Source organism: Hirundo rustica, chromosome 6 (assembly GCF_015227805.2).
Source record: "Hirundo rustica isolate bHirRus1 chromosome 6, bHirRus1.pri.v3, whole genome shotgun sequence".
NCBI lineage: Eukaryota > Metazoa > Chordata > Aves > Passeriformes > Hirundinidae > Hirundo > Hirundo rustica.
The window spans coordinates 60,476,899-60,503,218 of record NC_053455.1 but is presented as its reverse complement, the minus strand read 5'-3'; the positions used below and the strand labels follow the sequence as shown (position 1 = coordinate 60,503,218).

The following is a 26,320-nucleotide window of genomic DNA, read 5'->3' as shown; positions in this document are numbered from 1 at the left end:
TTTGAGTACAAGATTGGTTGTACCACTTAGTGAAAATACGGTTCACAAATTATCACAGTAATTTGTCTGTCAGGCAATACTAAAAACAACTTTTCCTTTCAAAAGAACTGTAACTATTCTCTGTGGGGTCTTCAGTGAATGGTTTTTAAAATGTAGCTATGTGTCTAGCTAATATCTGGAGTTTAAATTGCATATGTATGTATTTATATAAAATTATGAATCATTTTTCTATAAGCAGTCTCCTCTCTAAAAAGTCGTAAATGTATATGAAAAATTAAATACACACACACTTACAGAAAAGAAACTTGAGGGATATAAGGAGTGAGAAATTCAAACGAGCCATAACCGAATCTAATTCTGGACCTTCTGGCAAAGGCCTCCACAAAGAATTATGGACACCATATTGCTTTTTTACTATGTTTCTAGAACAAATAAAGTTTAATCCAAATCATAATTTTCCACATGCTGAACAAAAGCAACAGGCTTCAACCTCAAAGCATAATATAGGATGTGCACACTCTTTGACAACATAATCCATGAGTGTAAATTAGGTTTCAGCCATTTTTTGTCAGCTGCAAATTGATGGGTTTGGCTTACTGTAGGCTGTGATATAAAGAACAAACTAAGAATGAGTCCCTTGCATCATCAGGTTTACACAACTCCAAAGCTCACCTGGAGAGCCTCCATTCTACCTTGAAGCTGAAATCTGTCTTCCAAATCCTGACAACGCTCTTCCAGAAAAAGTATTTGCTCCTGCAGTTGGTTTCTTTCCAATTCCAACTCTTCAACCACACTCCGTAAACCTACTCAGGTCAAAGAAGGAAAACTCTTTCAAGAGAAGTCTACCAAAATTCCTGAAGTCTAGAAATGGCTGCAGCTCTTTATTCAAAGCTCTCATCAGAGCTGGGCAAAAACAAATCTCACCCATTTCCAGTGGAAATGCCTGAGGCACTACATCCCCAAAATTTAGATAGCAAAAGTACCTTTAACTGTTGGAAAACCAAAATAAAGCTGCAGAGCTTGTGAGCTCAGAGGACCTGGCAGAAAATATTCTAATATTGAGCCACCCCTATTGTGGCTCAGCCAATAGCGTGGCTCATCTTACATTAACCACAAGTTGATCAGGTGCTTGCAAGATCATAATTATTAATAAGCTGGTCTGGACTGACAATTTGCAAGTGAGCCCATTCATCTTAACAACAGGATGCATTTGCAATCTTTACCACAGATATAAAGACATCAGCATTAAAAACAGAACTGGATTTTTAAATTGAGCAGCAATGGAATGGAATTCTGGTTCGCAACATAACCGTGATATAAACTGGAAACACGTTCACAGGAACCAGACTCGTAACTTAAAACGAACGCGTGATCTCGCCACGTGGGATACTGATGGGCATCAAAGCTCATCCGATTCCAGTGCTCAGCCATACTGACGTTCTACTTGTGAGCCAGAACTAGGCAGTTCATCCAGCACGCACATGCTTGGAAATGAAAAGGAAACACAAGCCAAAAAAACCCAACAAAGATTAGAATACACCACAAATGGGCTGTTAGCTGAATTTGAAAACGAAAATAGACACAAAATGCAGATGCTGTGTGCATGCTTTCATCAACTGTCTAGTCGCTATCACACCTGCATTGGGTGAAGGGTACTCTGGCCACCAACCTCCCATGTTTTCTCCTTCAGCTGAGTCAGTGCTATCCAAGGTGACATTCAGTTCTTGGAAGCATTGTTTGCCATCGAATGGGAATTCTTCCTACACACAAAACATGAGAAGGAGGTTTAACTTAAAGAAGGAAGCAAGCAGGGTGTTAAGATCATCCTGCTACTAAAACCACAGTTCCCATCAAAAAAATCCCAAAACTCAGCACTGATTCAGGCACTTAAACGCAAGTGTGTGGGATTGCTGTGGCCTAGAGCAGCCTGCCCAGCTTCCAGCTAGTACTTCCAGAAAAGCCAAGACTCCTACAGGTTTTAAGATACCTGCAAGCCTTTAAAATCACCCTCGGCTACCTGAGATGCTAATGGATAACATTGTTTGGATATCTTAATTAGCACCATGATTTCTAAAGTTAAGAGTTCTCTGCAGTATCAGTTAACTAATTATGTTCTTCCCATGGTCTGTTAATGTGACAATGACACCCTAATTCTTACAGAATTTCCATGCAAGGTACAGCACCACCAACCTGAATTAAGTGGCACTAATTATTCAGTAAGGCCCCATCAGCAAAGAGTTTTGTAAAGATTTTATTGAAGCCAAAAATGGTCTTAACATCTGAAGCATGCACGTGGCTTCAGGCATGGGAATTACTCCAGAGAGAATCTCATGATTTTTCAGTGGAAAGGAGTAAGAGGTGTGACACCATTGGAATGTCTCATCTTCTGGCTATGTACATGATCATTAAATTTATCAGTGTTTTCAGTTCCAACCGATGTTCTTAAGCTCCTAACGTTTTAAAGACTGAAGTACCACAGAAGTAACAGTACTTCCCACATTTTTATTAACAGACAGCTAAAAATAAACACATCTCTTTGAACCCACCTGCAGCTTCCTGCTGGTCTGACTGCCTTTTCTTCTTGCCTGCTGCAGCCTGCCCATTCCTTGAGCTGTGGCCAGTTCCTCCTCCAGCTCCTGCTGCCCTGAGACTATGGCTGGATCGGAGCAGCCAGGAAAGAACCAGTCATCCTCAATCAGTTTTGTGCCACAGGAAAGCATTTACATTTATATCAGACACTACTACATGAAAAGAGACCAGGGACAGGGTGAAGTCTCTACAAACGACTGACAGGAACAAGATTAAAGATTAAAATCCACTGCGTTCACCTTGTGATTTCCCTCCAACGTTTCTATGTAGAAAATAAAGTCTGAGTATCTCACTAAGAAGAAGCAAACCAAAGTCTAACTTCACTTCTTCATCAGCTTTAAAGGCGGGTGGAAAGGGTGAGGTTGTACCACACTAAGAAGGAAAGCCACTCAATAAAAATGCCAAATTACAGCTCAGTTGAATTTACCAGGTTGTACAATGAAAACCACAGCTTTTTCAGCTGATGTTTCTTTAATCTCAACAATTACATTCATTTTTATAAAAACTTTAATTTTAGTACAAGCTCTAAAGCCAGATCATTTGAGGAAGTCACAAGCACATGTTACACTGCAAACTGGCATCAAACCATCATAAATTAGTAACATCAATCTTTTCAGGACAAATACAGAATCACTAGTAAATAAACACACTGAATAAACTGAGAATATGAAAGCTTAGGTATGCATCCTGTTCATTGTTAGAAGTGATTTGTCATCTGAAGTGCATTCCCATCTGTTTTGTGACACGACAAAACACGTTCGAGGTAAAGATTAGGAAACAACACATTCCATGCAAAGCAGACACAACAGCACAGCCAGGGAAAGGGAGGGAAGGTAAAGCTGGCTCCATACTTTAATTGAAAGTTACATCAATTGGATAATCACAAATTTGGCTTCTGGTTTAGCCAGATAAGTCCACAGTTGTCCTCACAGCACACACAGCTGAGAGAATTGATGTCAATGCATCTGTGAGGGCAACACCAGGAACTATTTGGAGACTCAGCCCTACAGGGAATACTCTGCTTTCATCTGAGCTGGCCAAGGATTACTTATGCCACAGATTTCCTTTACTCACAATTCTGTAGCACCTGCTAGATTTAAATTCTTCCTGTAATATTTCAAAATTACACACCTAACGTCTTGTCAGAAAAGATTAGTGGGGGAAAAAGGTTCAGAAAAAAACAATGACCCTTTTCAAGTGGGATTGATAAACTGGATTATACTTCTGATTTCAATTACATTTTGGCCTCTTGCACTACCAGTTCGTAAGTGTTTTAAACACCTTTGGGTATTCTCTCGATTTTACATATTTTTTATCATTATATATACTTTTTCAAGGCCATAAAATTAAATACCAAATTTTGATCACAGGCCTTAAACCTCTGTTTACAGGAGCTGCCAGTTAAGAGGTTCAAAGAATAAGATCTATACCAGGTAAAAAATTTAACTCCTCCTCTGGCACTGTAATGTAGGAACCCATTAAGTTTAGGCTCCTAAGTATCTGATAATGAAAAAACTACAAAATTACCATTGTCACAAGAACAATGGAAGTATAGGAATTGGAGTTTTAGAATGATTTAGCACACTCAGACAAGTGTTAAAATACTTCCAGTTAAATTGAGCATTGCTTTAACAACAATTAGTAAGTAAATATATTTTCTAATGTTGTACAGCAGCTTCAGAAGCTTTTCATTTGCAATTATCTAACAAAAACCTGAAAAACTTCCCAGAACACCTTTTTTCAGATATGCACTGCATATAAACAAACCATGATGTGTTTGTACTTCCTTGAGTCACTACTGATGCTACACATTACTTAGATATGGTTTAAAGTATTGGTAACAAATATTAATGCATGCGAAGTTCAGCAATTTATGGGACGGAATACTATTTATGTATTTTTTTAAAGCATACTGAATTTCAGGTAGTACTAAGAATGAATTTGATTCATGCTTAACCACAACCTCTTGTGGCAAAGCCAAGAAATTTATCTCCAGGTACAACATAAATATGGAGTCAGCTGTTACTACAGTGAAAAAATGAAGATGATCTCACTAATATGAAAGAAGGAACAGGTATTGCAAAGCAGGAGAAGCCCCAGTTAAAACCCAGCAGTTGTTACACGTATTGCTAAAAACCACAAACCATCAATGGCAGACCTTGCAAGGTACTGTTGACAGTTTTCTACCCAAGAAGCAAAAGAGCAGGAGAAATCAGCAACAGTACATCCCAAGGGGCCATTGCTGCAGGAACCTGCATGCACAAAACTGATGGGAAACTGTTCTCCCTGGCTGCCCAGATCGCAGTGGAGGGTAGGAGTGGAGGGGGAAGGGACGCTCGGGGCTCACCAGGTGGAACGGCAGGAAAAAAAAGAAACAGAAAGGTCATGCTATTCCCAAAGGGATAAAAAAAATGCAAAATTAAACCTGGACTGAGGCAGAGGAAATTTTACAAACATTATTAATATTGTATGTGGCTCTGTGGCCAGCACAGATGAGCTAACAGGTAGATTTAATGGAGGGATATTATTCCCTTCCAATACCAAAGAAGAGACGTGGTCCTTAAAACATTTCTGTGCTTATGGACTGAGCTTTCAAATGGATCATGGAAGTGAAAAATAATTTAGTCACAGATTGAAAAGAGAAGGCTCAAATTAATTAACTGGATTAATTATGATGGTAGGTCCTGTGCATTAGAGTTTGCCATTAATCCCCACACAGTCAACTAAGGGGACAAAAATTGTAAATTTCATTTAGATGGCATGGAAAAAAAAAATCAGCAAAAGCTATCTAAAATTCAACCAGACTTTTAGAAGTTTTAATAGAAGTCACTTCAGTTTCTCATCAGCTGATTAATAATTCAGCAAGCTCTAAAACTGAATATTACTTGAAATGCTATTTTCTGTGGGTAACTTGATATTTTTAACTACCTCCAAGCCACTGCCAGCAAGCATTATTCAGCTGGCCTATACAAGTGGCACATACTAACAGATCACTAAATATCCTAAACAGAATTAATGAGAAACTTCCTGAAGAGAAACTCCATGTCAGGTGCATTCTGCTTAAGCACCATCCTGATTCCTTTAATTCAAAACAGTCCCCGGCACTTTCACCAGTTTTCTAGGCAGGCAGCTTTAACATTTCAATGCTGAACTATTTATCATTGATAAAATATGATTTTTTTAATCATTTTTATCCTATGCAGACCATAAAGCCCTTCAAGCATTCTTACAGAACAGCAGCTCAAATGGCAAACAGAACAGCACATCTACTAAAAATTATATAAAACAAGATGAATGTATGAAAAACAAACTCAAGGGAGTAGGAAAAAGCAGAAATTGGCAATTTCAGCAATTTCACCAACTATACACACTTCATGACTACAGAAGTGAGCCACGGTGGTATGCTATCAATTCGGTCTGAAGCACAACAGACACACACAGATCTATAAAAACAGGGTTGTTGTACTGGAAATAAAATAATTCACCTTCTCTCTCCTCCTCAATCTGAGCCATTCTCAAGGCCATGGCAGATTTCTCTTCTCGCACTTGATCCCGGGACTCCTCTGACTCCGGGACATTTTCCTGCCATTCCAAGAGCTGACTCTGCAATTCATCCACACTACCTGATTCGCTGGCCTAACAAGAGAAATTCTGCGTTAAAATAAATTTACCACACCCCCCTGCAAATGTAAATACATTGTAAGTTGGCAAACCATCATATCTCACCATTTTGCATAAATAAAAAATCTATGAAATTGCTAAGTGTTGACTGGAGATACCGCAAATTATGTAAAAAACTAGTCCCACAGCTTCATAAAATATTAAAAATACTTTGTCTACAAAGTATGAGTCAGAGTGTGCCTGTTGTTAAACAAAACTAAATAAATAGCAAACAGCTTGAAAAAATGTAATTTAACGTGTGTGCGAAGTAGGTAGAAGTCAATCTTTTTGAGTAATACAAAACCTGTCACCTTGTTCTCCCACTGAACAGCCACTGACAATTCCATCCATCAATAAATTAATTTTCAGCTCCAAAACCCAGCTGACACACTTTTCAAAGCCCAATAAGCACCATTAATCAATAACTCATGCAAATCAACTTTCAAGTCAACCTGTGAAGCTGCTCTCTTCGTAACTTGGTCAAGATCAGCCTGCAGCTTCCTCTGCTGCTCTTCATAGAGCTCCAGCTTTTTCAGCAATTCTTCTACAAAATAACACAAGAAATTTGGCTCATGAGGACACAAATAATTTACTTTAGTCTCTTTGCTTCATCAGCAAAAGATTTTCCTTTACCATTTTGAGTTCTGATTTCAAGCAATGACTGCAGTTTTGACTGTAGCTCTTCGTTTTCAACTTCTAGCTCTGACACCCGATTGCTCAAAGCAGATGCATCATTGTTCTTTGAGGAAAACTGAAAGAAAACACAATTATGAGGGTTTCAAACACAGTAGAATCACAGCAAAGTCCTTTTTTTCCTTATTGTTTAGTAGTATCTAGAATAGCTGTTTTTCTAATACCTAAAGTGCAATACAGCAGCTCATCTCCAACAGATTTGCTCCGGAATGCTGGTAACACAATTTGTACTATTTTTACTTAAACTACATCTTGTATCAACACTTTATGAATTAAGTATGAAAATGGAATGGACATAAAGTAAACTATTCTAATATTCCATTTACCCCCTAGTTTACTTTCGCCCAATCAAATCTCCAGGCACAGCAGCTGGAGAAAGACACAGAGCCTTAAACACAAAGCTACACATACATTTTTCAGTTCATCCTCCAGCTGCTTGATTCTTGATTTAGACCAAGCCTTCATTTTCAAAAACTTGGCTTCAGATTTGCTGGCCTCTTCTGTTTTCAATTTCACTTGGACTAAGACACAAGAAGCAGGAATTATTCAAAACTGTAGAGAGATTATCAATACAAAGCTTGCATGCGTAATTCCTTTAGCAACTAGAAGTTACACACAACAACAGCATTTAAACATATGAATTAGAAACAGTGAGAAATCTTTAGTTTGTGTGATTATCTTGGTAACCCTCTAATCCTCATTATTATAGTACTTGATCACTTTAATTACCATGGCAATAATATTCCATCAAATTTCATGTAATTCTAATTGCAGTAGGTATTGGACTGGCTCGAAACATGTCAAAGCCTGGGGCACAAAGAAACCTTTAATATTGTCAGTGACAACTGTTTAAAGAGGATACCTTCCAAATCCTCCATCTTCTCTTTGGTTATAGATTCCAGATCTTTGACTTCTTTGGATTCACTCTGTCCACCACCACTTAACTCTGCCACTTGTTTCTGAAGCTGAACCAGGGCCTGGTCTTTCTCTTGCAGCTCAGTTTCATGCTTCTCTTGAATTTCATGCAGTTCAGCATTGTATTTCTCCTTAACTTTTGTCATTTCAAGCTCATGTTTCTCCATCATGTCTTTTAATTGGGCTCTCATTACATGTTTCTCAGCATCCAGTTTAGACTGGAGGTTTTCTTTTTCAGACAGAAGACGTTTCAGGTTTTCATTAATCTCCTGTTAAGAAAAACACAGTGCAAAAAAAACATTTATAATTTTAATGCAAAGTATTTTTCCTACCACCGTCAAACATTTTACCTGTACTCCTGCTTATGGCATTTCTTACTTTCAGCTGCTGGTCCTTGGCATCCAGCTCTTTTTGCAAGACATCAATCACCTGTGTCCTTCCCAGCATCACTTCTTCCTTTTCATGAAGCTTCTGCTTCAAAGCCTTTAGCAGCTACCAAAAATAAAAAAAGTTAAATAATCAAGCAATCTATAAAAGACTTGCTATTATTCTCCCAACCAGACACTTGAACTGTGTCACAGAGTTTAGTAATTACATGATTCCCAATTCAAGCTGCTGAGTTTCCAGAGCAACGTACCTGTTCTAGGTCAGCACTTGCATCAGATTTAGCAGCTAATCTAAAAAGCTCCTGCTCATGCTTTTCTCTCTGTGCTTCCAGCTCTTTTTCCTTTTCCTGGATAATATTTTGAAACAAATGTATCTAAAAACACAGAAAATAAATATGAAAACCAGTCCACAAACTACAGCGAAGCCACACTGAACTGTCTAACTAAAGGTACAGCAAGATAGTGGATTCCAAATTAAGTCTGAATTTTGCTTCCAGGAACATTAAAATACACTAATTAGTCACTCGTGTTCGTTCCTAACAAGTTTCTATCAATTAAGCCCAAATGGCAGTCGTCTCCTCAAACACCCGTAACCTACTTCCAATGCAGCTCGTAGCTCTCCTCCCGTTTTCCTAAGAACTGGATGTAACTTTTGCAATCCTGCATTCACTTACATTTTCCATATATGTAGCTTCTTTTCCCTGGAAGTGCTCTCTTTCCTTGCTTTGGGTATTTTTCAGGCTCTCAATCTGCTCCTGGAACAAGCTGCACTTTTCTTCGCTGTCCCCCACCTTCTTGGTAAGGTTCTGCACCAGAATCTCCATGCTTCGCAGTGATGACTCTTTGGCTGCCAGCTGGTTCTTCACAGTGCAAACCAAAAGAAAATTAACAAGAGAAAAATGATACAGCAATCATGAAGCCTGTCCCTGGCAAGGACAAAATGAGTAAGTAAATGTATATAAATGAAGGTAGTCAGTAAAGAATTTTTATTCACGTGAATTAACTGTGTTTTGGAGAGGGATTGACTACATGACACATCAGAATTCATTGGTTCCTTGAAAACTAAGAGATCTGACAACTGAGCTGCTAACACACCTTCAGTTCTTCGTTGGGCAGGAATATTTCCTTGGTAGCATCGCTGGATCCACAGGCCACCTGCAAATCCCTGATGTAAGCATCCCTTTCAGCCAGCTTCTTCTCCTTCTCTGCCAGCATGGCATCCATGTCAGCGCCACGGCTGCGCTGCGCCTCCAGCTCAGCGTCCTGAGGGTGAAAGGGCAGAATTGTTCAGGGTCTGTGCTTCCATCTCCAGCACGGAAAAATGGTTTGCATCATTTCCCTACCACCTGCGTTAGAGTACTCCAAAAACTACAATCAGACGTAGAACTGGTTCTGTTTGAAGGGTAATCGTTATTTACTGGACCTTTCTCTCCCAAACTCTGCAGCATTCCCATTGCTGCCACCATTCCAAGGGAAGTTACGGCCACAAGACACCAGAAATTAAATCAGCCCTTGCCTACATTTATTCCTTTATGACCCCTTTTTCCAATGAGGAAAATTGAGGCAAGCCAGTATTTTTGTTCAAAATGCAAGATTTAAATACAACATTGACCCACAGAGCTACTCCATTCATTCAGGATTCCCTGCTCACTGAGGGCACAGTGACAGAATTCCCACTGCCCTTGCTGAGGCTGTATCATAACAATTCCTCAACACAAAACTCCCAGAATGGCTGTTCAGTAGCACAGAAATTAAATATATATTTAAATAAAGATATTCAAACATAATCCTAGCACCACAAAGGTGAAAAGTCACATCATATAAAACACCACCTTTTTCTGTAATTCTTCATTTTTCTGTGTGATCTGGGATTCCAGCTCTTCAATTCTCCTTCTCAGCACTAGTATTTTCCCTCTATTTGCTGCAGCATTTTCCTGGTCTCCATCTTTTGATGCCTGCGAAAACAGGGAGGTTCGCATTCCATGAACAGCTAACTCCCAGATTCCATACCTCTCCTTAGCCAGATAATATTGGTGAAAAAATCAGATTTACTTATAGACTGCGTTTCAGTTCTTATATATTGCATATTCTACGCAGAAGTTGGCACAGAATTTGTATTAAACTTATAAAAGTCTTTGTATTTAAATTATTCGTGATAATTACTGCAAAAAAAGTGGACTGGAATGTGCAGCAAGGACATGCACTTCCTCTGGCAACTGAAACTCAAATAATCTGGCAAGTGTAGCCCATTTATATCAGAGGGAAAACAGGACTACTGGGGGAAATACACAAATTCAACCATTCCTAAGCATGTTTTTAATCACAATTTCCACAGTTTTAATTGATGTTCTATAGAAATTGTCTGCCATTACTAGAAATCAATGCAACTGCTAAGCATGTTTTGTCCGCAAATAAAAAAAGAGATCAGAAGAATAAATAGTTACTATACATTTTTGAGGAAACTGGGGAATGTAACACTCATTGTTACTGTTACCTTCCAGCACAGCTTTAAAATACAACCCCCCTGAAAAACTAAATCCTCACTGAAGTTATTTTGGAAGCTGTATGAAGTCCTACTCTGAAGAAATACAAGTCTACTTGTACAACTGTGTACTCCAAACAGATCTGAGACTTTTGTTAACAGTAAAACACCTGTCACTTTCCAACACCTGATTTACATTTTGCTAATAAGGACAGATTTACATTTCCTAAGGAACAAGACAGGTTTTGTTTTCATTTCTTCTCCAAACCTCATCTGCCTGATTCACATGTGTCAAAACTTCAAGCTGCTAACAGGATGAAGGAGGGAGAAATTTTTACTAAAACAATATGAAGGGAGCGTGCAATTTTCTGCATTTCTATTGAAAAACATAGAAGAATAAAATAGAAATACAGATGGACTGACAGCACCCACTCAGTACACCCTGATCCTAACCTGGCTCAGCTCAAAATTTGAATTTCCCCATTGAGTCCAGCATGGAAAACTGCCTACAGCACCCCAGAAATTGTCTCTGCTTTCAAGTGTGAGAACACCTTACCTTTTTTGGTTCTGCTTTGGCCTCTAAGCCTCCTGCCACTGGTAACTGCTTCTTAAGTTCTTCCAGCTGTGAGGTTAATGAGGCAACCTTGGCTTTGTTCTGCAGCTTCAGCTTGGAAAGTTTGGCATCAGCAGATTCCTTCTCCTCCTACAAACATCAAAGTCACGACAGACTAAATTAGCTACACGGACAACTGCCCGCTTCCATTCTTCCATTAAAAAAGAAATAGAGAGTGAGGGAGAAATCTGAAGTGATTAACAAAAAATATCTTCCCCGAAGAGATATTAAAATGTTTCATTTCCATTATTTAAGTTCTCTTTATTTAAGCTTTCTGCATGTGGTGATTATTACTGTACAGAATTCAAAACCTTATGATATAGATTTCCTTTTTTTTCACATCAGTATAAATTCTAAGTTTTTAATGAGAAGAATTAATTATTTTTTCATAAAAAATACAAAAAGACAGACACCTTCATGACAGTGTAAAAGCTTATTTCATTTTGTTCAAGGAGAGCTGAATATACAGTGAGTTTTAAAACATGCAGTATTTTAGCATTTGCTTGTTCACATCCACAGATTAAAAGGGCAGAAAGAAACCGCTCGTAGGAAGAGATCAACCTTATGTTTTTTTTTTAAAAAGAGTAACAAGCCTCCCAAAAGCCTTCAGGATACTAGATATAAACTCCTTCTAGCTCAGTCCTGGAACAGAACACATGCTGGTAACAAGCAGCAGTGTCCAGACTCCAGAACAGCTCCTTGTGACCATCCCAGAGCCGCTGTAACAGACCAGAAGCTCCTAAAACACAACAAAAGGACTGAAGGGAGATTTTAAACAAAGGTTTTGACATGAACACGCACACAGTACCTTTAACTGAAGGTCTTTGCTCCGGAGCTCAGCATCCTTCTCCCTGACAAGCTCCTTTAGCTGTGCCAGCAGCTGCTCAGTGCTTGTCAGCTGCTCCGTCAGATCCGTCACGTCCCCGGAGCCCGCAGCCTGAGGAGATTTGGGGGAATATTCAGCCTAGGGAGACTCAGGGGTGCTTCCAAAAAGCCAAACAGGGCACACAGCACTGCTCCTCCAATGCCTGCACTTGGTGCCTCAGTTTATCACAACAGCAAATGCAATACTAAAGCTTCCATGGATTATATATGCTTACAGCAGGCTGCTTTTACCAAGTCACAGGGAATTGCCAGCCCTGGCTTGAAATACAGCAAAACCATCCAAGCGTTCTCGGTACAAACACCTGAACTTCCTCACCCACTGGATTTGTGTCTGTGTTTATCTAGCAGTGCTGCTAAATAAAATAAATACCCATAAAACATTGATCTTGAACGTACTCTACCCAAAGATAGCCTGGGGACGGAGCTTATGTAACTCCTACAGATGTTTCCTTAAGGCAGGATAAGCAGAGTGACAACGAGCACAGCAGCCACGGCAGGCATGAGAGATTAAATATCAAGGAGATAAGAAACACGGACACAACCTGACTTCTAGAGCTCTAAAACTGTCCATGGTAAACCTAGTCAAACAACTGCTTTATAAAAGAGAAAATACATAGGGTTAGTGTGGGAAAAAATGAAAGATACTCTGTGTCAGAGAGCCTTGAAAAGATATTAATAGTAATTCAGTACTTACTGCTCTTCGGGAAGGAGAATCATCTCCACTACCCCATTTCCACATAATTCCACGCTGGCTGAAACATAAATAATACCTCATTAAGTACCAGGGACTCAAATACCTAATTAATTCATACTTCTATGTAGTACCTTGTTGTAAAATGCTCGGAGAGTGATTTGTTCAGTTCTGACAGCACATCTGATCTCCACTACACCACCAGTTGTTGAGAAATAACACTTCTCGTTATGTACAAAACATGCATAACGTGCCTTTTCTAAAAACTGCCAATACTTCCAAAAATAACCCAGAGAAGTCCTTAAAGAGCAAATGCCACGGAGCATTATTCAGCACAGCTGCCTCTCCACCACATAAATAGAAGATACAAATCACATACAGTCTGCTAATATTTAACCTGACCCTAAACACTGCAGGAAAACAGGGATCAAGGCAGATTTCTGAAAAAAAAAAAAAAGTCACACATTAAGGCTAAAACCATTAAATAACATCCAACTGCTTGCATTGCTGTGACTAATGCTTATCTGGAAAGTACAACCAGCACCGCACCTGCTCAGTAATTGTCACTCTCAACTAGCAACACCCAGAGGAAAACCACGTGCCCTGCCCATTCTGCATTACAGACTTCTCAACTACACATCCACAGACCAGGCCTGAATTTGGAAAGCAGTTTCCAGTAAGCACCAGCACGCGGCTTATCTTGGCAAGAATGCAGCCTGATAGCAGAGGCTGCTTTTACAGCAGTCCATCGCTTCAAAGCTCAACCCAGGAATCACAGAGGGCAGCCCACATCACCTACAAGACCAGACCGGATCCTCATTAACATTAAAATCAGCAAACAAGCCATGGGTGTGGGGATGGGAATTGCAGAAGCTGGAAGTAAAACCCTCCTCTCGTAGCTACTGCAGAGCTGTAACATCTAACCTGTTCCCAGTGAAAAGCTCATTTCCAGACACACAAAAGGGCTACCTGGCTCCAAAGAGGCCAGAATGACTCACTGGATGGAACAAGGTGGTGCATTTGTAAATATTTCAGCTCATTTCCAGCTCTGACAATCATTTTGCTGGTCTGGCCTGCCAGCATTCCTACCCGAATACCTCAACTGCTCCTTCCTGGTGTGTTTTTATTTACATCAGTGACACTGACAAGTTTACCAAATCAAGTTGGCAAACAAAACTGATCAGGCTGATCATGTAACCGGCATGAAATCAACCAAGGATGGGGTTTGCTTTTTCCCTGGGGTACAGATAGCAAGTTAAAGCCACAATCTTTTGCTAAAGCTGCAACCCCTCAACTCTTTATCTTCCACAACTTCCATAAGACGCAACAGAGGCCACTTAATTTTATAAAACAACTTTCTCCTCACGCTCAAAGCACACCCGAGCGTTAGGAGAAAGTTGTTTTATAGAAAGTTGTTACACTCTGAGCGCAACAGGATTTCACCAAAGAGAAGAGCCCCAGTGGCAGCTTTGCCTTCCTAACCCAACCCTTACCAGCCACAGCCAAATCCAGCTAAAAAACAAACCCAATCATCTGGGCACTTTCCAGCCTCCCCAGTCCCCTGAGTCAGAGACCACAGGGCGAAAAGGGCACACGACAGATTTGGGCAGCAGCTCACCCCAGCTCTCACTACTGAGGAAGGTGAGGGCATCCCCCTCCCTCCTCTCTGCCACGAGCCTACAGCAGAAAAACAAACTGTGTAACAACCCAGCCAAGCCTAATATTGTTTTAAACCCATTCCCCAAAAGCAATTTGGTGTTGGAAACGCACCCACCGAAAGAAAACCATTTTTATTCAACTACTTTCTCCTAGTACCTGCACACTTTCACTTTTACCCATCAAGACGCTGGTTCTGCTGAACTAAATTTTTTTTTTTTTTTTTTAAAAGATCTGTGCTACATAGGAACTAAAAGCTCCTGGACAAAGCCTTGGCCAAAGTCTGCAGGAACATACAACATACAGCACAAACTGAAGCAGCGTTGAACAAACCACACACACCTCGTAAAAATAATATATTGAGACATTCATATGGCTATTACTTGCACCTGTTATAAACACGATCTCTTAGTCACACGGACCACATTTGAACAGTATGAATTGTTACTTGCTTTCCATAATAAGTGTATTTTATATATATATATATATCATACAAGGGAAGCACTACTTTGTAAGAGTGACCCAGCGCACAAACAGCACATCAGAGCAGCGCAGGTGCACGGGGGGCGCAGAGAACTCCAATGAGTCACTTACACCCTTTCCCACATTTCCCACCCCTCCCGCCCGGCTCCATCGGCGCCGGGCAACGGGAGTACACGACCCCCCCCCGCCCCCGCCTCCCCCCATCAGGGGCTCCGCGGGGCGGGGCTGCCGGCGGAGGGCAGGGGTTTCTCCGCGGCCGCGATGCCCGCACTCACCTGCGGGGCGGCGGAGCGGCGGCCGCGCCCCCGAGCCCCTGCAGCCCCGACACCGCCGCCTCTGCGGCCCCGCAGCCCCGGCCGCGCCCGCCGGGAGCGGCTCCGGCCCCCCCGCCGCAGCGCCCCCTGCCGGCGCGGAGGACCGCCCGCCTCCCCTCACGGCGGCCTGGCGCGGAGGCCTGTTGGTCTCCCGGTATTCCCGAAATTTTTCCCGTTTTTCTATGAGGAAGCAAGGACCTCCAAGCCGGAACTAGGTCTCCCTACAAATTGCCACGTATTTATTAGCTGCTCACCTGTGCCAGCTCCTCACCAACACCCTCAAAGGAGAGAATTTCTTCGTAATATCCACTCCAAACTCACCTTCCCTCAAGTAAAAGCCGTTACCACAAGGCAAAGGCCTGCATTCCAGATTAGACTCTTCTTTAGTTTGTTTTTACACATGAGCAATGCCAAAGTCTCCAGTAAAATTCCACCTCACTACATCACAGTGTATAATGCAATTGACAGATATTTATAAATAAAGCTAAAGTGCTTTCATACTAGAAAAACTAGCTGCTGCATTGTTAGAAAAGGGAATTTTAATGACAATAGCTGTATTGATCTCAGTTTCAGGGGGAGGAATGGATTGAAAAAAATCCCTTTTCTAAGCAGAAAAAAAGAAAACCACCTCCAGCTTGCCATAGGGTAAAACGTGCAGGTACAAAAGGAAGATGTGCCTCATATCTGACAGCAGCAGCATTTTAATTTTGCATTTTGGAATCTTTCAGACAGCCCTTTTATCCGTGTGCATGCTGCGGCTTTCTAGAGATAACTGGCACCGTGTTCTGCAATGCAGCCCCACCATTCCCCAGACAAGCATCGCTTCATCCCACAGAACAGAGAATAAACCTCAATTCACAGGATCCTACAGCATTACCATGGCCGGGAGCAGAAAAGAAGAACCCCATCAGGCTTTAAAAGTCATTGGATTTCAAGACGTGGCTGTCATTTTAATCACTTTAATCTTTTCCTGGTGCAACGCTCCTACCACCGTTCATTTCAGATGCAAGCTAGATGATGACACTGGGCATGTTCTCACCCCAGCCCTGACCACTTAGGAACACGACAGCTGATGATGATGGATGCCTGGAAGACTTTAGCATCTCTGGAAATAGGAGTCTGAACATGGAATGAACTCCAGAACCACGAGGCACAGAGCGCACCATGGAGAATCCTCTGGAGAATAAGGTTTCTGTGGTTGGCAGTAATCTCTAAAAAAAAAAAAAAAAAACCCATAGCTAATCTGACCACAACATCCATCTTCTCAACCTATAACCTTCGTGATTTTACCTCCATCCTGCAGTGTCTCCATAGCTTTTCTCCAGTCCTGCCCCCACAGCAGCATCTCTCAATACCTTTTCTCTCCTGAGAGAGGAGAAAACAGGAGTGCAGAAAGCTTCACTCTCAGCCCTATCTACCAAAATGGTGTAAGGGGCTGGTTTGAACTGTATCAAGCATCAAACCAACCCTGTGCAGTGAGGAATGGTGAAATGCTGCAGCAGCCCTCTTATTAGAGGGTAGAAATGAGCCAAGACACATACTTCTCATTTATCACAGGATAAAAAAGGTCCTGGTTTATTCCTCTTCACAGCCTAGTCATCCTGACTCCAAGCATTCACTGCCTCTGGCTGCAGCAGCTCCTGCTCTGGGCTTTCCTTGCAGGTTCTGACTGCTGGGTGTTTCCTGCTAAACTCTGTCTGCAGGGATCAGTTTGCAGATTCTGACTGCAGCTTTTACCCAGCCAGACTGTGACTGCAGGTTCCAACAACAGGCTCTGACTGCACACCCAGACCGACCTCACAGCAGTGAGCCTCTCTCCCCAGGATCCTGCTTCATGCTCCCCAAGGCTCCTCCTCCTCCATGATGCTCCCCTCATCACCAAACCCCCTCTTTTATCTCACTCATCCTTATTGGATGTAGCTGTTACTAATCAGGGGCAAGGCTGTATTGGGTAATTAATACAGCTGTTACTTATCAGAGGTGAGGTCACCTGTATTCCCTTCTCCTCAAGTGGAGCTGTCATTCCTGAACAGTGCTGGTGTGCCATGAGTAACTCAGCTGGACTCACAAGGGGCTGGGGTCAGAAGCATCTAAATCAATTCAAGGCTGCTTATCCCTTAAACGGAACCAACACTGGATCACATGCAGAGATTTCGTTATTCGGGAGAGGAACTTTGCTCCATACACTTCTTTTTTTTTTAAATTCATTCCACTTAGGAAGAAGAAACCAAAAGTATTTTTAATTTGCCCTTTCCTGGGCTCCAGGACAGTTTTCCTTACGCTGTAAGTTGTCATACCCATAAAAATAATATCATCTGCAGATCTTCAGTTTATCCCAATGTATAAATTATTCTTGGAAAGACAGGAGCGGAGATAGCAGTGCTCTTCTTTTGGGGATCTCACAGCCCATCAGCCGCTCCCTTCTCCCTGCTAGTGCAATATTCACCTTGTGTGGAGTCAGAAAGTGCAGTGTGCTTGTTTCTGCCTCGATAAACACCGGGGATCTCACAGACAACGCTTTCATGGATGTTTAGGCATAGCCAAACCCCTCTGCTGTGATACCAGCTTAGGGCTGATTGTGTTTACCAGTGAGATCCGAGCCCTTGGAGACACATGGAGATTCAGATACATTAAACTCTCTTCCAGCTGGAGGAACACCGCTGTTGTTAAATGCATTTAATATTTATATAATAGCGGTATCCAGATGCCCTGGCCAGTGCAACAGTGAATTACTTAATGTGCAGCTCACTGCTGGGACATTTCTGTTATCTTAGCAACTCCTTTTCACAAAATAAAGCTGCTCACTGGTCAGCCTCCTCATTCCTCTCACACCAAAAAGCAGTGGGAGGAATTTGCTTGCTCTGCCCGTCCGCTTTTCCCCGTGCATCTGCTTCTTTTCACAATTTCCTGCATCCTGAAATAACACGGAGACATCCCACCTCATCTTTGATGAGGGATGGTAGCACTAGAGAAGGATTTCAAACAGGATAAAGCCAAATTCTTCTCAACCAGGTGTATCAGCCCCACATTCCTACCAGTCCCAGGAGGCTTCCAGGCTCTCTCCACGCCCATGTTAAAGTCAAAGGACTTCTGGTCACCAACATGAGTACTTGGAAGAGGAATTCACGACAAAAACAGGTCACAAGAATGAATTCCTGCTGTTGCTGAAGCTTCCATTTGTTACCTTCTCCTTCTTGTTCCTATATAAATTGTGGGTCCCCCCCCAAAAAAAGAGACTGCTGGTTACGAGAGCAACTGAGATGTAGGGAAGAATATTCTTGGATGACCAGATGACGATTAGTACGTAAATTATGTGTAGCGGCATAAAAAGCACAGAGGATGAGGCTTTAGTCACGCCACTAATTCAGAACAGAGCAAGCCACTGGGATAATTACAAAATAAAACCAAAGCAACCCTGGCAACAGCGACGAGTTACCCAGCGCTCACTGCAGGGGACAGCAGACACCAGTCTGCACAGCGGCACAACCACTCACCCTGAGTTAGGCTTGCGTCATCCTGGCTCCGAGAGGACACAGCCGAGCCACACGAAATATCTGGCTGAGATTCCCGCTGAGGGAGGCCCAAAGTCAGGAGTGCCTGGGTTTCAGGCACCGCTTTGTGACACCCACCCCAAAGGCTGGCAATGACCCCAGGCACCAGCACGGGCTGGGGGCTGACCAGGGGGAAAACAGCTTTGCAGAGGACTTGCGAGTCCCGGTGGACTTGGAGTTGAACAAATATTTGAACAAATATTTAATATTTGAACTAAAGTTTTCATATCTCTCTTGGTTTTAATGGTACTCTTTGCAGGCTGGCCAGCAAATCTGGGCATAACACAGCAGCAGCAGGGGGAGAAATGCCAAAGTTCAAGGAGCAGTCGTTGTTCAACAAACTGCAGCAGAGGGCTCAGCAGTCAGCACAGCCAGACTCAGGAAATGCAAACCTTACAGGAATTAAATCGTGTTCTGGTTGATCTTTACAAGTGGAAAGTAACACATTCGAAACACAAGGCTTCATTGCTTAGGCTGCTTCTAGAAGAGAAATAAAAAAGTATGATAATTTAGACAAAGTGTTCAAGGCTATCAAAAAAGAAATAGTAAAAACGATTGCTCGAAGATTAGACACACAAAATAGAGAGCCTCTTTTTGCACTTGTCAAAAAAGGAGAATATTTTGTATATGCAGGCCATACAGCAGTGAAACAAGTTTAAAAGTACCCCTATCAAAAAAGAGACATTGACAATTTAATAGAGAAAAAATGCTGCCATCAGGATGATTTAAGCATAAGGAATCCATCACCTTGTACAACAAAAAGATACCTCTCTGCTACAAACCTTCCCCCAATTTATATTGAGTCAGTGCTTTAATACTTTTTCACCTGAAATGAGCCTGAGTTTGACAAATGGTGCTGCAGCAATGGAAAAAGTCATTGTGCAGAAATTGCTGTTTTCCAGTGTCTGTTTTTAATCAAGGGGGAAATAAAAATAAGGAAGGAGAGAAGTCTACTTGGAACTTGCTGAGTCTCTGGATGCGAAGCATAGATGCACCTCCCATGGAAACAACTGGAGTTCTATCCAGCTGTAAACACCAATGAATCACCACACACTCCAAGTTCTTCTTTTTTGAAACTTTTATTAATCAAAGACAGGATGAATTCCATCATCCCAGTGATGGGAGAGATCCCAGGACACTTTCACAGGCACAATAAGCTCAACCAAAAGGTACATTGTGGAATACATCGGGGATTTGGAACAACACCGTTGTTGTGACTGGTGTCCCTGGTGTCACTGGTGTCACTGGTGTCAAGAGGACAAGCGAGAGTCCTCAGGAAGAGGATATCCCATTGGCAATGGACACAACTCTGGCAGGGATACGCCAGCAGCCCCCGAAGAAGAAAAAGGAGGATGTGGCATCCCACCTGACTGAGCGAGTCCCCAGGTACTGGAGATGTCCCAAGGTCTGTCACCACCACGGAGCAGAGCAATGTAAGTATTTCAGTGTTTAACCTCTCACACCTACAGATGGAGCAGGTTTTATTCATGCTATATAAATACACACCTATACTGTGCATTGGCATTTAAGGAAAGAAAGTTCTGCATGATTTTAGGGCACTTAGGTGCAAGCTTGAAGGGTTAAGTTTACACGTCACTGTTTTCAACAAAACCCAAAAGCTAACTAGGTGGGGAAGTAACCTCCATGTGCCATTTCAACTCCTTAGCATTTTATAATTGATTTTCAGAATACCAGTAAATACTCAGTGCAAAGCACATGCTCACTTAAAATCCTAAGCATGGATAATGTATGAGGAAAATCAAAAAAGAAGCTATCACATGTTGTCTACATGCTCACAGAAATATATATATTTAAAAAAAAAAAAAAGTGTTTCTCACTTATAGCAGTATTTTTGGTTTTGGTTTAAGACATGTAAGTGCTCTCTCCCAAAATAACAACACTTGACAAGGTTATATCATTGGCTTGTAGAAAAGAAAAAGGTATGGTGATGGGAACAAAGTGTTTACGTGACTTGAAACTGACTATTTCCATATTCATCACAAAGACTGCAGCAAGGTACACTCGTGATCCAACACTTCTTGTGTTGAGGGCAAACCCACTGCTTGCTTTGTGACAAGGAGGATCTGAAGCAAAACAAATCAAAGCCCACAGAAATGCCAATCAAAAATAATGACAGTTTACGGGACAGGGAAAAAAATGACAGCTTCCAGGAGAAAAGCTGTAGTGTTCCTTCTCCTTCACATCATCCACTGGAGTTTGCCCAGGTTCTCCACAAGATGCCATGAGTTCACAAGAGCTGATCTTCCCCATTACCGGGGAGACAGATCAAAACCCCCAGTAGCTGGTAACAACACACATCTCCTCCCCATGAATGGAGACGGTGACTTAACAGACAGAACCTTGAGAAAACAAAATTACGAGGGAATGTTTCTGCCTATGGACAGGAGCTGAAAAGACGCAATACAGAAAAGAGTTAATGGTTTTGTGTAATTTCATCTTGAAAGGACAGCTTACAGATCAGGGTTATTACAGGAGCATCCATAACACGGCCATTACAGAAGCAATACTGAAGGCTGCTTTGTTAACCCCAGTAATTGCACTCTCATTGCACAGGTCGTGTGAGCAGCAAAAGAATTCAAAATTATCCAGCAGGAAGGAATCGGCAATTTCATTCACACTGCACTGGGATGACTTCCAGCAGGAGAAAGTTCTCAATTTACCTATGAAAAATTAAAAAAAAAATTAAACAGATTAAGAGAGTATTGACAGTAACACCATTTTTGGTACGGAGAGAGAGAAGTAGTGCTTAGACTGCCACTGTTAGAGGATAACACAGTGAGGAGAAGGCCAAGCTCAGTCTGTGACAGTGCCCATGGTGTAAACACAGATTGGATGGAGGCCTTGTGGTCTGTGTTGTCCTGGCATCGGGGACACTGGAGGGAGGCAGAAGCTGCATGGCCTGGTTCTTCGACCCCACACCCAGAAATGTGTTGCACAAACCCCCTACCAAGAAATATTCCGTACAGAGCGGAAGGTCTGACCACAGTCCCACCCACAGCACTCTGCACAGCAGTGGCTAACAAGGTATAAAATGTGCCCCCCAATTTTGTTGCAAACTGGGAATGAGAATTGGACGTGAAGTTTCAGGGATGGATCACTGGGCTCGGCCTCTCACCCTCCCGAGAAGGGACACTTTTTGTAAAGTCCTGTGTCCTGTAGCTCATGTGGCATTTGTGCCCCCAGCATCAGCCCTACAATTTTGGTTTTGCCCTAGCCATGTATTTGCTTTTTTAAGTTCAAGTGTTTAGAAGTTCCCACATTTGCTTTCACTAGGAATTTAGCAACTCCACTGGGAAATACAGGGTGGAGCTTGAGGGATACCTGGCATCACCAGCCAGCTCAGCCTGCATTCACAGAACCACTTAAGCCGAACAAGACCTCTGAGATCATCAAGTCCAATCTTCAACCCAGCACTGCCAAGCCCTCCCACTAACCCGTGTCCCCAGGTGCCGCATCCACATGGCCTTTAAATCCCTCCAGGGATGGGGACTCCAGCACTGCCCTGAGCAGCCTGGGCCAGCACTTGACAAGGCTCTCAGTGAACAATGTGCAAAAGACAGAGCCGGAAGAGTAGATAAGGGTGGCAAGACGCTGACACAGATTGTCCAGAGGGGCAGTGGATGTCCCATCCCTGGAAACATTCAAGGCCAGACTCTGAGCAACTTGATCTAGGTAAAGATGTCCTTCCTGAGACACAAATCACTTCACCCTCAGGAAAAGAGACTTTATTTTAATAGTTTCAATTCATAAATGACTGAGCCATTCATCTGCAGCTTTATTGTGTGGACATCCTTTTCCTGTTTTCAAAGAGTAACAAATTGTATTTTAAATTCAACGCCGTCTTTATTTTTTTCCAGCTCCTTTGCTTGGGTTTTTGTTTGTTTGTTTGCTTAATTTTTAAATCTGAATATACAGCCATCTGCGCACATGCTTGTACAGCTACAACTCACCTATCTAAATCATTACATTATTGCATGACCTTCAAGAGTATTTGCAAGCTCCTCTCGAGTGAGGCTGAGAAATGCATGCTAGGGCCAGATTAGAGGTGTCCAGGCAATGAAAGCTGACCCAAGTGGGTTTATTTTAGGTCTGTGGGTCACTGTACATACCAAATTTCAACTGCAAGCAAGTGTCTTCAGTCGTCAAGCAGGTGGTGTTGGTCCTGCACAGGGTAGGGCTGTTGTCACAGTGGTAACATCTTAAGGTATAACCTAAGACAACAAGGGTTTATCTTCACTGACTAATAAACTACTGAGACAGCAGGAGCAGCATTAAAAAGGAAAAGGGGGAAAAAAAAAAGGAAAAAAGGAAAAAAAGAAGAATCACTTATCTGCATCTAATTGTCACAAAACACATGCCTGGTTATTAAGCTCAAGACTTCAGCTAAAATTGTTAAACTCCAGACTCCAGTTAAAATTGACAAGCTTATGTCAGTGCACCAATTGAGGTTGGCAGTTTTGATAGGCACATCTTGAAGCAGGCATTTATGTCACTTTTAAAAACACTCACCATTATCTGCCTGCAGAACAGGGTATTAAATGTTTGCTCCTTTTATCTGCTCTTGAAGACTGCCTTTTCCAGGCAATGAGAGATACTTGCAGCTGAGTTTTATTCTATCCACTTTTTTAATTCCATCTCCTTTCCTTCTGATGCTACACACTGGCCTCCAGTTCACACAAGAGGAATCCCATTTTCCAGTAGCAAAATACCAGTTTTCGGTTGTGTTAAGCAGCACCACATCCTGCCCCCGATTCTCCCTCCCGACCCAAGACAATCAGAACAGAAACTGAGCCCTGCTTCGATGGTTACTGACTTACCCCACAGTGGTATTGAATAATGCAGGCTTTTCTAGCTCTGTTTGTCCTCCCTCTGGCATTTTTTCCCATGGTTTTCTCAGCCTCTGTCGTAACATTAAAACCACAAAGTCCCTCTCTTCTACTCACCAGAGCCACAAAAAGCAATCAGAAGGACGCAGGCGGTCAGCAGGATGCAGTTCATCTTGGTCATGCTTTTTCCCTAATTTGAGGGCATAAGGAGGTATTACGAATTTATTCCATTTAAAAGCAAAGTGATCGGTGATGAACGGAGGTTTCAAGGCTTGTTGCAGTATCAGACTGAAAGCACTGGCCAGGAAAAACAGGGAAACACAGGAGAGAAAAATAACTGCGCTTTCCGAGGGAGGGTTTTTATTCTGAGATTTTTATTCTCAGAAGTGATATTTGAGCTCTGACAGGCTCAGATGGGTCTCCTCTCTCCTCTCTGATTACACCATTCAACAGGCCTCCCAATTTCTCACAGCTACAAATGCACCTAACAAAAAGAAATGTCTCAAATGCTTTTTCTCTTTCAGCAATCCCTCAGTAACCCTGGAGCCAGACTGCTCTCTTTTCTCCTCTCTCATGAGGTTGCAAGAGGTTTGGCTGCTCTACAGGAGCTTTTGCCTCTCCTCTCCCAAAATCTGTTCCTCTCACTGAGGGACTGACACAGACAATAACTCACCAAGTGCCTGCAGCAGTGGCTCAGGTCTCCATGGCTGCTGCAATCCGTAGGCAGCAGTGAGATGGGAAGGTCAGGAATGTTTTGAACATAGGCAGCTCCAAAGCAGGAGTTCTCAGACAGATTTCTGCAGGCTCTGAACTACAATCACTGCTCCTACTACTGCAGAGTAGGATATTCCAAGGAGACATCAAGCAGATGCAGCAGGGAGAGGGGGACCATACTCGTGCTAGAAGGACACGAATTATGTTTGTCTTTAAAGCCCAAGTGTCATTCAAAGTTCCAAAATATTAAAGGTATTCAGATAACAAGTTTTACATCCGATAAAACCGTAGTGAAACAGTCACTGCTCTTAATTCTGCCTGCAGCTATAAGGTTATAGCATGGCTAAATGTTAGCACAAAGCTTTTTCCTCCCAGGACAGTGACTGTGGAAGTAAAAATATGGGTTCACAGCAAAAAAAGAAAAAGCATTTAAATGCTTCTCAGCCTTAAGTCTAGTTAATTTTTCTGCCGATGAAAAACCCCAAACCTCATCAAACAAAAACCCCAAACCTATCCAGAAGAACCTTAAGAGACCCCATCTGATGACTAAAAAAAACCAACCGGCTCACTGTTTTCTCCTCTCTGTATGACTTACTGTTGAGCACAGGGGAAACTATAAAAAACAAAACCACCGTGTGCAAGATGAGCTGATTTTCTGGGGTAAACAATTTTGCAAGAAGCCCTTCCAGGCCAGAGGCTCATCCCAGAGTGATGTGGATCTGCAGGAGCGCTGTTAAGTCTGGTGGTTACAGCAAGAACCCTTCTGGAAAGTAAACAGAACCACCCTGGAAATCTCTCCATCTTCCAGGAGTCCTCAGTCAGCCATGTGCCAGCGGACAAAAACAGCTTTGCCTTTTAGCGACACCAAATCATGACCGGCATAAATGTGAGGCAGATGAATAAAAATCATCGGAGCCAGCAAAACAGTAGTAATTCAATGCATCTATTTCTGGGAAAATGAATAATTGTTTCTGTGTGAGACACCAGGACATTCAGACCTTTGGAAAACAATTGCCATATATATAAACAGCAATTGACAACCCGGCTTAAATTAAAGGAGAAAACATCTCCTGAACTGAATTATCTAAATTAATCTTGTAAGTCAAGCATCCGACCCGTCTCAATGACGAGAAAGAGCGACTGCTCCAGCACGGAAGGCTCGGTGCCCGGCTGTGAAACAGAATTTCTCTGCAGTCCCACCTGGGAGAAGGCAGGCGGACAGGACCCGCCGCTGCCGTCACGGCAAATGACAGCCCGGGGGCACAGGAGAAAGGACAGGGGGAAGGGGACACGAGCCGCATCCCCGCGGGGAGCGAGCAGCTCCGCGTCCCGTGGCCGGGGTCGGCGGGGCGGGTGCCGGTGCCCGCTGGCCGCCTTCCACCGCCCGCTCCGTCCCTCGGCCCCGCGCCCGGCCCGCGCAGCGCAGAGCAGCGCACTGCGGAGCGCAGCGGCCGCCGTGACTCAGGCCACGGCCACGGCCGCGGCCGGAGCGCACCTGCGGCGGGCCGAGCGCGCAGTTCCACCCCAACGCTGCGCCCCGCTCCTCGCAGCTCCCGGGAAAAGCCGCCGTTCTCCCCGCTTTCCGCCCGCTTCTCTCCCCCGCGGCGGGGACCCGCTCGCTCCCCCCGCGACCACCGCTCGGCCTCGCCGGGCTCCCGGCGCTGCCGCCGCTGCTCCGGGCTCGTCCCGCTCACCTTCCCCGGGTAGATCCTGCCGTGTGCGGGCAGCGGCGACGCGGTGCTGCCGGGGCCGGTGGTGCCTCTCCCGGCGGTGCCGCCTCCGGGGCGGGGCCGGGAGCCTCTGAGGGGCCGCAGGCCGGGCGCGGGCGATAGCGGCTCGCT

The 26,320-nt window shown here is 43.1% G+C and overlaps 2 protein-coding genes across 5 annotated transcripts in view; both read right to left on the bottom strand.

Moving 5' to 3' along the window:
- The window catches only part of LOC120754581 (golgin subfamily B member 1-like), a 35,962-nt gene extending 18,730 nt beyond the window's left edge, over window positions 1-17,232 (bottom strand). Inside the window, exons 1-17 of one of the 4 annotated variants that reach the window (XM_058421233.1) lie at window positions 17,164-17,232; window positions 12,918-12,975; window positions 12,147-12,275; window positions 11,282-11,428; window positions 10,076-10,198; window positions 9,339-9,506; window positions 8,918-9,103; window positions 8,495-8,617; window positions 8,236-8,349; window positions 7,805-8,126; window positions 7,354-7,463; window positions 6,883-7,000; window positions 6,702-6,793; window positions 6,075-6,225; window positions 2,547-2,656; window positions 1,670-1,760; window positions 673-803 (exon numbers count right to left, since the gene is read on the bottom strand). In XM_058421233.1, coding sequence (XP_058277216.1) covers window positions 673-803; window positions 1,670-1,760; window positions 2,547-2,656; window positions 6,075-6,225; window positions 6,702-6,793; window positions 6,883-7,000; window positions 7,354-7,463; window positions 7,805-8,126; window positions 8,236-8,349; window positions 8,495-8,617; window positions 8,918-9,103; window positions 9,339-9,506; window positions 10,076-10,198; window positions 11,282-11,428; window positions 12,147-12,275; window positions 12,918-12,962 — 2,160 coding nt within the window. In that variant the 5' untranslated portion in view covers window positions 12,963-12,975; window positions 17,164-17,232. Of the gene's footprint in view, window positions 1-672; window positions 804-1,636; window positions 1,761-2,546; window positions 2,657-6,074; window positions 6,226-6,701; window positions 6,794-6,882; window positions 7,001-7,353; window positions 7,464-7,804; window positions 8,127-8,235; window positions 8,350-8,494; window positions 8,618-8,917; window positions 9,104-9,338; window positions 9,507-10,075; window positions 10,199-11,281; window positions 11,429-12,146; window positions 12,276-12,917; window positions 12,976-15,328; window positions 15,401-17,163 lie in introns of those variants that run through there. The other 3 variants (XM_040068358.2, XM_040068359.2, XM_058421232.1) reach the window with 3 other exon arrangements.
- Window positions 17,233-19,978: 2,746 nt separating this feature from the next.
- Window positions 19,979-26,281, bottom strand: CD59 (CD59 molecule (CD59 blood group)). Its single transcript, XM_040068045.2, has 4 exons — window positions 26,174-26,281; window positions 23,883-23,955; window positions 23,049-23,150; window positions 19,979-21,599 (listed from the first exon to the last, which is right to left on the bottom strand). The coding sequence occupies exons 2-4, from the start codon at window positions 23,944-23,946 to the stop codon at window positions 21,406-21,408; spliced, it is 360 nt and encodes a 119-aa protein (XP_039923979.1). The 5' UTR covers window positions 23,947-23,955; window positions 26,174-26,281; the 3' UTR covers window positions 19,979-21,405.
- Window positions 26,282-26,320: the final 39 nt, after the last annotated feature.

Bases quoted from the DNA above. Each gene is read 5' to 3' on its own strand.
- CD59 (XM_040068045.2), bottom strand. From the start codon at position 23,946: ATGACCAAGATGAACTGCATCCTGCTGACCGCCTGCGTCCTTCTGATT. The intron at 23,151-23,882 runs GTGAGTAGAAGA...TTGTTGTCTTAG, and splicing joins GATTGCTTTTTGTGGCTCTG to GTTATACCTTAAGATGTTAC. The intron at 21,600-23,048 runs GTATGTACAGTG...AATTTTTCATAG, and splicing joins TTGCTTGCAGTTGAAATTTG to GTAAATTGAGAACTTTCTCC.